This window comes from Staurois parvus, unplaced genomic scaffold (genome assembly GCF_062004578.1).
Source record: "Staurois parvus isolate SC_StPar_1 unplaced genomic scaffold, SC_StPar_1.0 ptg000303l, whole genome shotgun sequence".
NCBI lineage: Eukaryota > Metazoa > Chordata > Amphibia > Anura > Ranidae > Staurois > Staurois parvus.
The window spans coordinates 4,912,489-4,927,671 of record NW_028318099.1 but is presented as its reverse complement, the minus strand read 5'-3'; the positions used below and the strand labels follow the sequence as shown (position 1 = coordinate 4,927,671).

The 15,183-nt window shown below is 37.2% G+C and overlaps 1 protein-coding gene across 30 annotated transcripts in view; it reads left to right on the top strand.

The window, feature by feature from the left end:
* The window catches only part of ANK3 (ankyrin 3), an 818,082-nt gene that overhangs the window by 764,255 nt on the left and 38,644 nt on the right, over positions 1-15,183 (top strand). For 26 of the 30 annotated variants that reach the window (XM_089683172.1, XM_089683174.1, XM_089683180.1 and 23 more), the window contains 7 exons: positions 527-734; positions 1,920-2,016; positions 4,239-4,467; positions 4,887-5,012; positions 7,072-7,194; positions 9,285-9,311; positions 12,180-12,261. In XM_089683172.1, coding sequence (XP_089539298.1) covers positions 527-734; positions 1,920-2,016; positions 4,239-4,467; positions 4,887-5,012; positions 7,072-7,194; positions 9,285-9,311; positions 12,180-12,261 — 892 coding nt within the window. The remainder of the gene's footprint in view (positions 1-526; positions 735-1,919; positions 2,017-4,238; positions 4,468-4,886; positions 5,013-7,071; positions 7,195-9,284; positions 9,312-12,179; positions 12,262-15,183) is intronic. The other 4 variants (XM_089683169.1, XM_089683197.1, XM_089683173.1 and 1 more) reach the window with 3 other exon arrangements.

The window sequence follows — 15,183 nt, the reverse complement described above, 5'->3', positions numbered from 1 at the left end:
GACAGTCAAAGAAGGGGAAGATCAGAGAACACAGTATCAGACAGATCAGACAGCCTTTTTACATAATGCAGAGTATTAATCCCTTAGGTTCCACTGTGGGTATAACAAGCAAGCTTTAATGTATATACAGACTGATTTGACTGTTTTAGGTTTAGTAACAATTTAAGATTAGCATAGTGCATCACAATTAACTTCACAGACCTAAGATTGTAGACTTAGCTTTATGACAATAGAAGATAAATACTTTGGATTTATTCTCTGTGTTGCATTGTAACGTAATGTTGATATTTGAATATACTGCTACATTAGTATGCAGGATATGTTTTTTTCTTCTTGGCCACATATAATGGGTTCAGCTACCGAATACATTCCATAACACTTAGAACAAATGACATTTGAGTTGATGGAAAAATCTGAAACAATAGCTGTTTTATTGTTGAGTCATTAGATAATACTAGGTAGCTACAATTAATAGAATTATGTTCTATAGAGCTCATTAATTATTCAAAACATTATTACATCACAGGCACAGCCGGTACCCGATGAACTTGTCAAGAAAGTGATTGGAAACAAAGCAACATTCAGCCCCATTGTCACAGTTGAACCCAGAAGACGAAAATTCCACAAGCCAATAACCATGACAATTCCGGTGCCACCACCATCTGGTGAAGGTGTAAGCAATGGCTATAAAGGAGACACCACCCCAAGTTTGAGGCTACTGTGCAGTATTACGGGTGGGTTTTTAAAATCTCCATCATTTTACAAACAAATTCAAGGACACTGAACACTTCTGTTCTCAAACATCCATTATTTAGAGCTGAGATTTCAGTCACCACTTTTATCGACCTCCTAGAAGTTGGAATCTAAGTGTTCTCAGTTGATAGGTGTACAGGCACATGAATTCTTTTTGTTTTTAAAGCATGTTCTATAGAGCTCCAATTTTGATGGCTGGTAAGCACACCCAATTGAAACATCAGCATCCTTCATAAAGCTGAGTGTATGGGCAAAGACATAGGGGTTTACTAAAGGCAAATAGGCTGTTCACTTTGCAAGAGAATTTCACCTTAGCTTAGTGAATGAGGTAAGGTTCTCCTGACTTTCACTATCTAGTCACGTGCAAGCAAGAACACTGGGTTTGATTTACTAAAACTGGAGAGTGCAAAATCTGGTGCAGCTCTGCATAGAAACCAACCAGTTTCCATTTTTTTTTCGTCAGGGCTTAATTGAACAAGCTGAAGTTAGAAGCTGATTAGTTTTAGTAACTTATCCCCAATGTGTTTTATTCTTGTACACAATTGGGTATTTTTTGTAAAGTGATTTTTCATCACATTTTCTAAGCTAAGGGAAAATTCTCTTGCAAAGTGAACAGCCTATTTGCACTTAAATCAGCTCCATAATGTTGCATGGTGTCTAGTCATATCTTAGATAACCTTTTTGCATAACAGATTCTCATGCTTTTAAATTTGACAAATTTTGGACAATCCTTTAGTTAAAAATTATTCTAAGAGTAAAAATCATGTGAGGTGACATGAAACGAAAGTGGATTTGAGGTCTAAAATGAAATAATGTATCTTTTCATGGGAGGACTCATACCATAGCCAATAATTCACTGTTTTGTACACAAATGGATTGGCTGGACAGATTAAGGGAAGAAAGCTTTCTGACCTCGATCTCCCAAGATACATCTCCACAGTGAAGGTAGCTTGTGCCCAAGAAGTGCTGGAGATCCATTTCTTTCATATTTATCTTCAAAATGTAAGTTTTTAAAACACCTTTATCAGGATCACTAGTGAAGCTATGCAATCTACACAGAGAGGCCATTTTTAGTGAAAATAACTTTTATCATGATTGTTTGCAATGCAGTTTATACTATGCCTCCAATGATAATTATGTGCATTCACTCTGGTTGTCTTCTACAGGTGGGACATCTCCAGCTCAGTGGGAGGATATTACAGGGACTACGCCTTTAACCTTTGTCAATGACTGCGTCTCTTTTACAACCAATGTATCTGCCAGGTAAGTTGTATACTGTACATTAGGTGGCATTTACAGAAATTGAAGCATAAAATATGGATTGCCTATAATAAGATTTATTTTATATCTTGTGCTGAAACAGTGACAGATTCGGTTTGGTATATTGTAATTTCCTCCAGTTTGTAAGTCAGTTTGTGGTGTTAGCTTGATTTCCTCTGTAAATACCAGTTATAGGATACCTGTACAGTTAGCGTATTTTCTTTTAGGTAACAAACACATACAAACACGCACGCATGCACACACGCACACACACACCCCTTCTTCAATGTCTTATACTCATCTATCCTACCTTCTTAGAGATTTGTGAAGTGTGGTTAGCTGGAAGCCACAAGGCCACCCCTGGTGAATTTCCCTGGGCAGGCTGACTTTTGCAGGGGTGGCTGTGTGCCTCTGCACAGCACTGATCTCCAAGGAGTGAGGAAAAATGATAACTGTTCCAAAAATGCAAGTTTTTCTTCATTAAATTTAAATGTAAAGTCATTATAAATAATATAGGTGTGAGAGATGATTCATGCTTTGCCAGGTGTAGACACTAGCCTGGATCCCTTATCCATCTTTTGTGGCAGTGTGAAAAATTGAGAAGGTATTGGGCTGAAGTAGTAGGAAGTCTTAATGATCTCCTAGAGCTCAACCTATCAGTTGACCCACTCATCTGCTTGCTAGGATATATTGATTCATCCTCAATTGACCAAAATTTAGTGCTTAGCATTTCCTAAGTGTTAATCAAAGCTTGTTGACTAATTGTGCTTAAGTGGATTTCGCCTCGACTGCCCTCTCTTTCTGAATGGATAATGGATCTGAACAAATTTATTTCTTATGAAAAGCACTCTTACTACCTTAGGAATTCTGTGCGGATATTTTCAATACAGACCTGGTGGATAGAGCTTATGTGCCCTACTCTTCTCTAAGTCTCCAAGTGCCTTTATCGGTCTTCTTGCACTTGGCAATGTCTAGGCAACTGTTATATCTAATGTAACTGGAAATTTTTGGTGGACATTATTTGTTTATTTTGTCATTGTGATGGATGCTTCTTTTTTCTTTTTGTTTAATGTCTGTTCTGCCCTGTGAAGTGTGCTGTTTCTATGTTCTTCACTATATAACAAAAATTCTTTCAAAATAAATCTAAAAAAAAAAAAAAGTCAGTGCAAAATGTTTCTTGTATTAATCTTCTTGTATTCATTTAATACATTCAAGCTGGACTCTGGTCAAACAGCAAAATAGACCTTGGGGGAGATTTACTAAAACTGAATAGTCTAAAATCTGATGCAGCTCTGCATAGAAACCAATCAGCTTCAAGGTTTTATTATCAAAGCTTAAATGAGTGCACCAGTTTTATTAAATAATCCCCCCCCTTCTTGTATATATATGCTTACTGTTTTATCTGCAGTTTTTTTCAGGCATTCTTGTAATTCGCACACCTCCACCACGTTGCACAGCCATAAAGTAACACATCTATTTCCTCTTTCAGCAGTACCACTGCGTATGTCACTTCTTTGCCTCCAGCCAGCTTGCTACACATTGAATTATATATCAGCTGTGTCCTAAGATCAGGGAAAGACAAAAATCTGTAAAGGTTATGTCACACAAGCAATCCTGTCGCTGGCAGCAACTTGCAAGCCACAGGATCACTAAGAGAGCTTTTTTTTACAAATAGCTCCATCGATGCTCCATTACTAGTGAGCTAAATTGTGCGGAACAACACCAGCTAGGGTAAGTGGCTGGTGCACCTAATCTAGCGTTGGAGACAAATTGTACAGAAGTGCCACTGTGCCACCAGCCTACGGAACAACCAGGGTGAACTTCTTGCTATGCATTGTGACAGAGATGTGTGGATTACAAGATTATCTAGTCAGAATTGCATGTAATTATGCAGATAAAGCGCTCTCTCTTTGAAAAGTAAAAACAAAAAGGATTTACATGTTTGGTTGTTTTTTATATCATCTTGACTTGTGGGCAGACCTTTTGTGTGTTCATGGGTCCAAGGTCCTCCACAAACAAATGTGTAAAGCCATAAAGCCAACTTGCCTGCAGCAGTATCAAGCTTACTGGCCTTCATCAGTTATAGATATGGTATCTGACAAAGGCATGAGGGCCATTTATATAATGAATATTATGGCATACTGGTTTACTAGTAAAGAAAGATTTTTTTGTTCTTGTTGAATGTAAATGTTGAATATATCTTTGTGGTTTTTTTTTTCCTGTAGATTTTGGCTTGGTGACTGCCATCAAATCCCCGAAACTGTAAGCCTAGCAACGCAGCTTTACAGGGAGTTAATATGTGTTCCTTATATGGCCAAGTTTGTTGTTTTTGCTAAAATGAATGATCCTGTAGAAGCCCGCCTGCGCTGCTTCTGTATGACTGATGACAAAGTGGACAAAACACTGGAACAGCAGGAAAACTTTGAAGAAGTTGCTAGGAGTAAAGACATTGAGGTACATTCTCAGATCTCCATGGTTAGATGGTTAACTGTATGATCTGATTTAGTCAAAAAGTGTTTCAGACTTTGGTAAATCAATACAAGTGCTTGGGTTGCATTAAGGAGAGAGTAACTGAGCTAGATTGATTTCCCCACCTTATCACTATTCATAATGTATGTATATAATACCCTCTCCCGCCATCTTGGGCACAGACTTGTACTTTTGCTTTTTTACAGTTTTTGTAGGAAAGATTGTTTATCAACTGCAACAAAGTGAAACTTTGTGATTATTTTCTTTTCGGGAAAAACCCATTGTTATTTTTCTACATCCTTACCCTTTCAAGATGCAGGCATTCTGGCCTTTAGAATTTATGGAAAAATGAACAGTGTGTGAAAAAAATGTCATGCTTTTTTGGTGTTTTCTCATCCACATAGGTTCTAGAAGGAAAAACAATCCATGTCGACTGCTACGGAAATCTAGCGCCACTAACTAAAGGAGGACAACAACTTATATTTAATTTCTATGCTTTCAAAGAAAATAGACTACCGTTTTCTGTAAAGGTGAAGCAAATCTACCTTGTATTTCACTGCTTTAGTGTATACCTTATAGTTGCTTACTGTTTACAGCAGAACTCATTCTGCTCAAGTTCTAAGAAACTGCTTAACTTGCAGTGGTCAGCTTAAGTGGACATTTCTTTTGCTTCAAAGGGAATATATAGTATATTTTTATTGAAATCATATTTTGAGTTATTATTGCATTTAAGTCAATATAATGTAACTTTCACATTTGTAGGAGCTTGGTTTTCCATATCTCTGTCATAGCAACTAGAATAAGCAAAACTTTGTTGCAATGGTTGAGATATCTGCCAGACAGGTAGTACATTGCACTCAATGAGTTGGCTGACCAATAAACTTGCATTTTGAGCAGGGCCCCTAAAGCACGGCCATTGTAAAGCACTGCAAGGGAGGAGGCAGAGCAACCTGAATATGTGTCAATTAAACAAGACTGACCCCAAGAATATATATATACTGTGTGTATATATATATATATATATATAAAAGCACAATGTTTTTACACATTGATAATTGTATTCCATCAAACAATATACAATGTGTATATCTAAAAAGGATCATTACGGATACTATAAATTTCCTTACACTTTTCCTAATTCCTTTGGCGTCAATAAACAATGCACAAGTGTGCAACAAGACTAGCTTTCACCATAGGCTACTTTTATTGTGTCATTTCCGAATAGGGCAGGACACTGTGACTCAGAAACCTGTATGCTGTATTTTTTTTTATAATAGACAAATATGCATGTTAATACATGTTCATTTCACAGGTATTCCCCACACGTACCTCATAAATAAATCTGAAGTGATAAAACGGGGAACAATTTTCCTCCCATCCTTTAATCTTACACCCTAGGCATTTTTAGAATGCCACACCTTTTTTTTAGATTTTATAAATTATTTGTACACATTGCTAAATAGACTAGTTTCATACTTAAAATGAACTTTTTATTTGCCCAATTAGTGCAAGCTGAACAGTCTGTTTAGCTAACCTCTCTTACCCATCAGCATTTGCTCACCACTCTTGCTCCCTTGCTGATCCATTTAGTTGCTGGAATTTGGGAAAGAAAGCCTAATGCTCCAAATGGACTTATCAGAGTTCACACAGAGCTATGTACTCCTGCTGGACCCCATCCTTTAAAGGACAACTTTGCCTGTGCTGAAGTTGCCATGTAAATAATTCCTCACACAGTAACATACTTATCTTCAGCCCTGATTCAAGAGTGTTTGTTGTGGCCCTGGCCAACACTGCACAGCCTTGGCAAAGAAAACCTCCATTGGTTCCTCTTTACACTGCACATGCGCACAGTGGCCTATTTATTCCTATGGGAAAGCTGTATTCATTGTGACCTCCAGCAGTCCTATGGAGTACGATTATTATGTTGGAATAAATAGGGTTGTGATGTGCATACACAGTGTGAACAGGAGGCAGCTGGAGGATTTCTTTGTGAAGCCTGTGAAGCCCCAAACAGACATGCAGTGAACATTTGTGGATTGGGGTTGAAGTTAATAAGTTACCAAGTGAGCCACATTCAAGGGTATGGGGGAAACTAATTATATGCCAATTTCACTAAAGGTGAAGTTATCCGTATTAATAACAGGATTGTGAAAATTTAATTTTTTTCAATATGATAGCACCTATGGGGGTTTTCCAAGATAAACTAAAATTGTACCGAAAGTAGAGAGGGGTCTGTGTAGCAACGAAGAATACCCTCTCTTACCCCAATAGCTCTGTGTATGTTCTGTTACATCTTATAGATCAGACCTGTAAACAAAATTAAGTTGTAGCTGGTCTAGAATCTCAGATTTATCTTTAAGGAAAGTAGAAACTTGCCTACCTATCTATCTTTTACTATTGTAGGTACGTCCTATGGCTTGCATATTCCTTCTGTCATAATATTACACACATCTATTTTCACAGATAGCAGAAAAGATGGCTTGCTTTTCTTTTGCTTACTATAAATGAAATAGTTATAATGCTTTTAAATTGTTTGAATCAATTGAACCCTTTCATTTGATATTTCTTCATTTCAAACTCCATTTGCAGGTGAGAGACCCCAGCCAAGAACCTTGTGGTCGCTTGTCCTTTTTGAAAGAGCCAAAGACAACAAAAGGCCTGCCACAGACTGCTGTCTGCAACCTCAACATCACTCTTCCAACACAGAAGAAGGTAACCAAGCATTTTTTAAGTAACTCTTTAGAATAATACTTTGTGCTTCAGTCCTAATGCTGGACATGCTTGGGCAGACTGTAAACAGTTTCTACCCAGAGGGGGTAGGAGTAACTTACTCCCCTTGTATAAATTGTGGCAGTGCAGTTTTTAGTATTGTAGATTTTTTCCTAATCCTCAACCCAGATTAATTAAAACATAACATTAATTTAACCCCATATATCAGACCCTCAAAGTAATCTTTAATGGTTAGTTCACCTTTATGACATCCCTAAGCATTACAGTGTCATCAGTACAATAAATATGCAGTCCTCCATTTGGTAAAATAATGCTTACTTTTAAAGCTGCTGATTCCATTCCATCTCTGTCCGACAGATGGAAGGACGTACCAATTGTTGTATGGGTGGCCCCCAACAAATCATAAAATAGCACACAGCTTCATTACCTACTCAGGAATGGGCAGTCTGCTCTCTCCTGCAGCTCAGAATTCTCTGAGAGTGACAGCTCATGAGTGGGTATTGAGCAAGGCCAAGGGATCTTTGTGAGTTGCCTAGAACTCAGGATACAACATATTAGAAAATGACCTATTTATACATTTTGTATCTGCCAAATATGTCCTGAAGAGTGATGTTACTCTCTTTACTTGTCAGAAGAACCTTATATTAAGAGTAACTATCCAAAACTGATATTTCTGCTGTGGATCGGAGCTTGCCAGCTCCTTATATCTCTCATTGACTCCATGACATCCCCTCCCTCAAGGATATATTGAAGGGGTCACTCTGTTGTAGTGAACTCCCCATTTTTTGCCTATTCTGCATTTTGAAGAGTTCGGTGTATCAGTGCTGCACCATCAGTTAATGGCTTTGTATTGGCAACAGCTTTAAGCAGAACCATGCATTTTGGTAGAGATATCTCACCACTGGTGCCACAAGAGATTTTATAGAGCAACTGTACACTAGAACCTGTGCCCAAAAAGAGGCTGAAATTGGGCAAAGGACTAGTAGCAAATATTACCTCTTTTAGCTGATCTTCCCCCATTACTAACTTACCATAAGATAGCACACCAGGAAAAGGATACTTATTTTTAAAAGAGTGACATTTATTTTCAATTCAGTCCAATTAGATTTGAAAATTATAGTCACATGGTTCAAAATAACAATATAACTATACTTCACTATACTTATTAAGTAATTACAAGTAATTCTTCTTTATTATAAGTAATTATACTTATTTTTGTGTTAAAGCTTTGTAAATCATGCCCTATGTGTCTGGGTGGAGGCAGCCATCTTGGTAGAGGCATAAGGCACACGGTCATAGCCTTCAGCAAGGAGAACAGTGAGCAGCACAGTAGTGACATCACAAAATCTCACTCTAAATCTCCTGAAACTAGAAGTTGGTTTAGATTCCACATGGTGGGCACATCTCCATGAGGTTACAATACTGGAGTGCCTAGGAATATTTATATACCAGGGAGCGTACTGCCATTAGCCAGAATAATATAATTAGAGACAAAATGCACATTTTCAGAGTATTGCTTAGGCACAATTAACACTGATAGATGTTCCCTATTACACAGCAAATCTTCACTTTCTGCATTCATTTACACTTTAACAAACTAGTACAGGAGATTTCTACAACAATTCTATCACCTGTATTCAGATCCATTTGAAACCATTGACTTTTGCAAGCTGTAAAAAAACAATTTTTTCTAGTCAACCCTAATTGTGTCGAAAGCCATTGCACCTTTGTATAATACTTTACTTTGATGGGTCATTTCACTTTTTGTATAGACCAAAGGAATATATAATATATATCTGTTGTTTCCAATGTGGTGTCATGATGTCATGACTGTGATTTCTGTTAAAGTGGATTACTTAGTTCAGAACGTGAGTTTGTATTCTTCAGATAAATCTGTTTGTTCCTTGACATTTGGTTCTTAATTTACTTGTCCACTTATTTTTCTTGTGTCAGTGTTTGCTGTTTATGTGCTTGCGCTGCTGCCTGCCTCTCCCTTTCAATGTCCTAATATTTCTTTCCCTGCTGCCCACTATAATTTACCTTATCTCTGCAATGCATATTGGATCCAAAAGGAAACAGAGTCAGACCAAGATGATGAGGTAAAATCATGCACTTTGTTCTATTTTAATCAACCGTAGATATGGTTATAGTGTCAGCCATGTCAGTAATGACTCATATGAAATGCCCAGGCTTCATAATAGATATATGCATGCTATCAAGGTTTATGATTCCAGTGTGCTTAATGCACATATAGTAAGTCAAAGCTGAGCTATGCGGCCTGTGTATTTTGTATGCGTCTAGACAAAAAAGGTTGATGGTCCCTTTATAGGTAATTTAGTATCCTGTTAAGAAGCTATTCCATTACAATACATGTTTTCATTCCTGTGTTTCTACCCATCTTCTTTCCTAACTTGTCTTTTCCTCTACCCTACTATTCTATCTTTTCATTTTCTTTCTTAGCTTCACTTTTACTTTTCTCTGCCTTATTAATCTTTCCATTCCTCTTCTCCCGCATTTCCATCTCTCTCCTGTATCCTGATTTACATTTTTCTCCTGTCTCCTGATTTCCATTTTTCTTGCTGCTTTTCATTTCTATTCCTCTTCTTTCTTCTCGTTTACATTCCTCTCCTCACTTTTCTATTAATTCCCTCTATTCTCATTCCCATTCCTATTCTCGCTTTCTTTTTTTATTCCTCTCCTCTCTCCTCTGTTACATTCCTCTCCTTTCTTCTTGTTTACAATCTTATTTTCTCTTCTCATTTCCATTGCTCTCCTCTCTTCACATTTCCATGCCTCTCCTCTCTATTGTTTCCATTCCTCTTTATTTTCTTGTTTACATTCTTCTCTTCACTTTGCCTCCCCTCTAGTCTCATTTCCATTCCTCTTCTCTCTTCTTTTTTACATTACTGTCATCTCTTCTTCTTTACATTCTTCTCCTCTCTTCTTGTTTAAACACCTTTTCTGGTTTACATTACTTTCCTCTCTTCTCATATACATTTTTGTCTACTCGTTTACATTACTCTCCTTGCTTCTCATTTAAATTACTCTCTTCATTTCTCATTTTACATTTCTTTCCTCTCTGTGTGTTTACATTATCCTTCTCCCTTTTTGTTTCTTCTTGTTTCCATTTCTCTTCTCTTTTGTTTTCTTCATTCCTCTCATTTCTTCTCATCTCCATTCATGTTCTCACTTGAGATTTCAATCCTCTTTTTTCCTATAGTTTCCATTGCTTTCCTTGCCTCTCATCTCGTTCCTTACCTATTATCATCTCCCTGATTTCCACTCCATGATTTCTTTTCTCTTCTCTTGTTTCCTTCCCTTGACTATGTTTTGTTTTCTCCTCCCTTTTTGTCTCTTCCTCTGACATTTAATTTCCTCTTGCCTTGTTTCCTTACCCTCTTCTCTCATTTTCACTTTTTCCATCACTGCTTTCTTATCCTCTCCTCTCCCTTATCCTGTCCATTTTTTTCTGTCTTTATCATGTCCTTGAGTTTTCTATGCTCACTTCTGCTTATATTTTCACCTTTTCTTTCATACGCCTTTCTCTTCTTCTCTGTCCTTCCTTCTCTTCCTTTCCCCATGTTGATCTTCTCTCCTTTTGTTTCCTTTCATCCCCTCTATTATCTTTTTCTCTCTTCCCATCATTTTTCATTTACTCTTCTTCTTCTTCCTTTCTTTTTTATGACCGTCTGTCCTCTTGCTTGTGTTCTTCTTTCCCATTGTCTCCTTTCCTTGTTTAATTTTCTCTTCTTTAATCTTGTTTTCTTTTATCTTTACTCTTTCATTTTACTTATCTCCTCTACCATCAATTCTTTCGATTGTTCTTATTTCCTTTTATCTCCTCTCACCTAATTACCTTCCTCTCCTCGTGTTCTTTTCTTTTCTTTTGTAGACTAGCCTTTGGCACACTTGCATTATTCGCTTACACCTGCTTCCCAACTGAACATGTTTTTAAGCACCTGTCCTTTGTTATTTAGCATGTGTCCTTTTTCCAGAACTAGGAAACACATTTTTTTATGTTGGTCTCTTTTCTTAGCAGGCCGTTAATAATCTTATGCCAGTTAATCAACATATTGCAAAGGTCAAAGTAACAAAAAAAAAAATCTTTCCCTGCAGTGTCAAAATTGTACCGTTATTTTAAAATTCTTTATAGTAGTGCAATAAAAAGACTCCTAAACATCCAAAGTGTAGCTCACACTGAAGAGATTTATTATTTAAGGGTGAGGCAACTAATAAGTGATATTTTAGTTACAAGTGGGTAAAAAGTGTAACACTTGCAGACACTCCAGTGATCTTCCTAGGACTCCAAGATGGATGGGAATAGTTCCAGAAACTATGGTTCTTGGCTCAGTTCACCTTCCTTGACATTTCTGGTTTCCATGTTCACCTTGGGATGTTGCTACACCTTTCTTTTCATTCTATACCATTCCATACTATAAAATATCAAAAATATAGAACAGGAAAAGCTGGATCCTCTTGCAAAGGCTGCAGCTTTTACGCATACCTGGGATCTCTCATCATCAGAGTCATCAAATAAGATATAAGAAATAATTTGGTTTATTACCCTAGTACCAATAAAAATCTGAAATATCACTTTTTGTGTGGACCCTTTAAGATAATAAATACAGTTTTAGTTTTATAGTTCTAGCAACAGCTTGCATCTAACAAATAGTTTGTTGTTAGCATAACCAAGTAGTTTTTTTTTTCATTCCAAAATTTTTAATGCATACTTTTGTCTTAAACGCTAAACAATAACACAGTAGAGAAACCCATGTATTGTACTGTGTTGTGTTGTTTGTTCTATGTGATCTGTGTAATTTGTATATTTTGTTTAATTTAATGTATGTGTAATTTAATAAATAAGAATTATTTGGGATTATTAGTATTCATACCAATGGCTGAATAATTAGTAAACTGATGTTATAATTTTATATTATCTTTATATTTATTTTTTATTTGCTCCCTAGATGGAGAAAGTGGACCGTCGTCAGAATTTTGTGTCTTTAGCTTTGCGTAAGCGATACAGCTATTTGACTGAGCCTGGAATGAGTGAGTTTAATAACCTTCTAACAATACTAATTACTCTAAAAGAAGAGTTTACTTTTTGACATCAGATCATATTTTCAGACACTTTAAAAAAACTCACAATAATATAAAGTTCTAGATATTTTAGGAGCCTTACTTTTCAGTTTCCGTGCATTTGGCTGGTGTAAATAATAATATATGAATGAATATTAACTAGTGCCAGGAAGTTTTGTAGTTTGGCATTGCAGTTCCACACTTATGACCTCAAATAAAAAAGGCCATTAGTATGGAAGCTGGAAAGAAAATAAAGAAATGTGAAATACAAGTCATTAGATGTCACCTAAATGGTAAAGAAGAATAGCATACTTTTTTATATGTTACACATCATGTTAAGACACAATCTAGGAATGCCATAAAACAATTCAAGTAATGTAAGGATATGGGATATGGGATGTGGAAATAGTATACTCATTATGGAATGCCAAACTAACCTACCTCATATGCCAGGTATGAGCAAAAGTATTTGGTTAACATGATAGCTGCTGCACTAGGCTATTAGGTTATTGGTAAACAAAAGAAAACCTGCCTGACGCAAAATAATAGTCAATGTTGATATAGCATTTACTTGCAGTTCCATGAAATGTAATTTATGAAGATGAGGCCCAGATACTACTTTAAAATAAACCTGATTTTTGGCCATGCAGAGGAAAGCACCAGGTATACTTTAACACAGTCCACCACAGCAGCATATACTTACTTTTCCTCTGGTCAGCTACCGGGAGCAAAAAATAACTTTTCCAAGCTATGAATTATCACAGTTCTAGCTTATAAAGGGCTACGAACTCCCTGTGTGTCAGTTCTGATTGGTTCAGTGATGCCATGTGGGGTGAGTCACATTCTTCTACATACCCTTAAAGCGGAGTTCCACCTGAAAAAAAAAGTCAGCAGCTACAAAAACTGTAGCTGCTGACTTTTAAAATACAGACACTTACCTGTTCCTCGGTCCAGCGGTGTCCTAACCACCATTGGTTTCACTGGCCGTCTTCTCTCCCTGGCGCCAGCATCTTCAGTGTGGGCACCAGGCTATGACAGCTTGCGGCTTCACAGCTGGGTGCCCACTGCACATATGCGGGAAGCGCTGTGCTTTGAGAATGGCCCCGTAGTCTTCTGGGACCTGTCACGTGTCCCAGAAGACTACGAGGAGGGAGGGAGAGAGAACAACTTCCGCTTCTGATTGCCTAGGCGATCACAGTGGAAGTGGGAACAGGTACCTGTCAAATTTGGGTACCCGCTCCCCAGAGGTGCCAATCCTTAATGGGGAGTGGGGGACAAAGGCTTAAAATGGAACTTCCCCTTTTGGGTGGAGCTCTGCTTTAAGTTCTGGGCATTTCCTTGCTCCAGGCTCTGAACAGGACATCATGGAAGCACATCAAAGTTAAGTGTATGATGGGCAGAGAGAGCTGGTTAATGTAAACTTGTTGCTTTGCCTTGATTGGGAAAAGCACAGGTTTGCTTTAAAGAGGTAACCTGTTCAAGTTGGCAGACATCTTTGGACACTTGTCCAATACCCATAAGTTTGCGTTTATTTTTTGTATCATGACTGTACACTATACATTTTTAGCTCATACATATATACAGCTGGAAAGTAACTGTCAGGCCGAAATGACCTTATGAGGAACTTCCACGCTTCTCACTCAAATTGCTAGCCATATTTGTATTTAAATAAAAATTCCGGGTATGGATATTTTTACATAGTTACCTTGGTCCAGCTTGCATCAATGTACCTATGCATATATAATACCTGTGGAATCCCCCTAGAAACTGTAAATCACTGTGGTAGGCCCCACCACTACAGTGATCTCCACTAGCTTCTGGGCCCCATGGCAAATGGCTGCCCTGCTGTGTTGTAAACATAGGAGGTTGCCTGCTCAGCATGGGCACCATTCAGAGAATGCTTTGCATGTTCTCAGTTAATGCAAGGCATTCTTTGATTGGACAAGGTGGAGAGTGTGAGTCTTCGTTTAATAATTAGTCAAAACTGGACCAAAGTAAAAATGTAGAAATATCCTTACCTGGAATTCCTCTTTAATTTACACTTACAAACTAGTTCTGTACACAAGATTTACATGCAATATTTGCTGACTAGTTGTAGAAATGTGTCTTAGCTTAACAATTTCTGTAGTGTCCAAAAGCTCATTATTGTCTTCCTGCTTTGGTCAGTTTTATGGCATTCTGTCAAAAATGTTAATCTAACACAAGAAACTGATGTCATGATATTATGCTAAAGGTAAACTCTTCTTTTAAAAAACATGATATAGTAAGCAATGGTTTTCCAAGACCAGTCTTATTTAAGGCCATCAGTGTAACGTTACTTTGTTGTCATACATTATACTGAGGTCCGGTTGGGAGGGAAGTTCTTTGCATGAAGCCACATAATGGCTGTTGAGTGACTGGCTTTGGAAAATATTTGTATAATGTGCATTTTAAAGATATAATCTCATAACCCATCGCTTGTTCCAAAATAACATTCCGTGCACGCTTAAATCCACATTTTTTTTAAGTTAACCTTGCTTGACCATTTTCTCAATGATCACACATCTCACCTGTCATCAAAACACAGATGCTTCCAATCCATTCCATGTTATGTTTAATTTGGTTTTATCAGAATTATAAAATGAAGAAATGCATGAAAAATGCAAGAGAAACTACAATGTTATCAGAATTGTTCTGAAAAAAAATGGATCTTATTGGCTTTGTGATTGTGCAACTTATTTCTAAATTTTGCATGAGAGAGAGATATATTTGAAGGTTTCCCCACATTTTGCACTGTACTTGCCTGTCATATACATGAATCTGGAGTGTGCATGAAAGATTCTGACAAAAGACCAAAGTTAACAAATGTTTGTAGTTGATATTGTTTTCAGTTGACAGTAGGGTGTGTGTCAG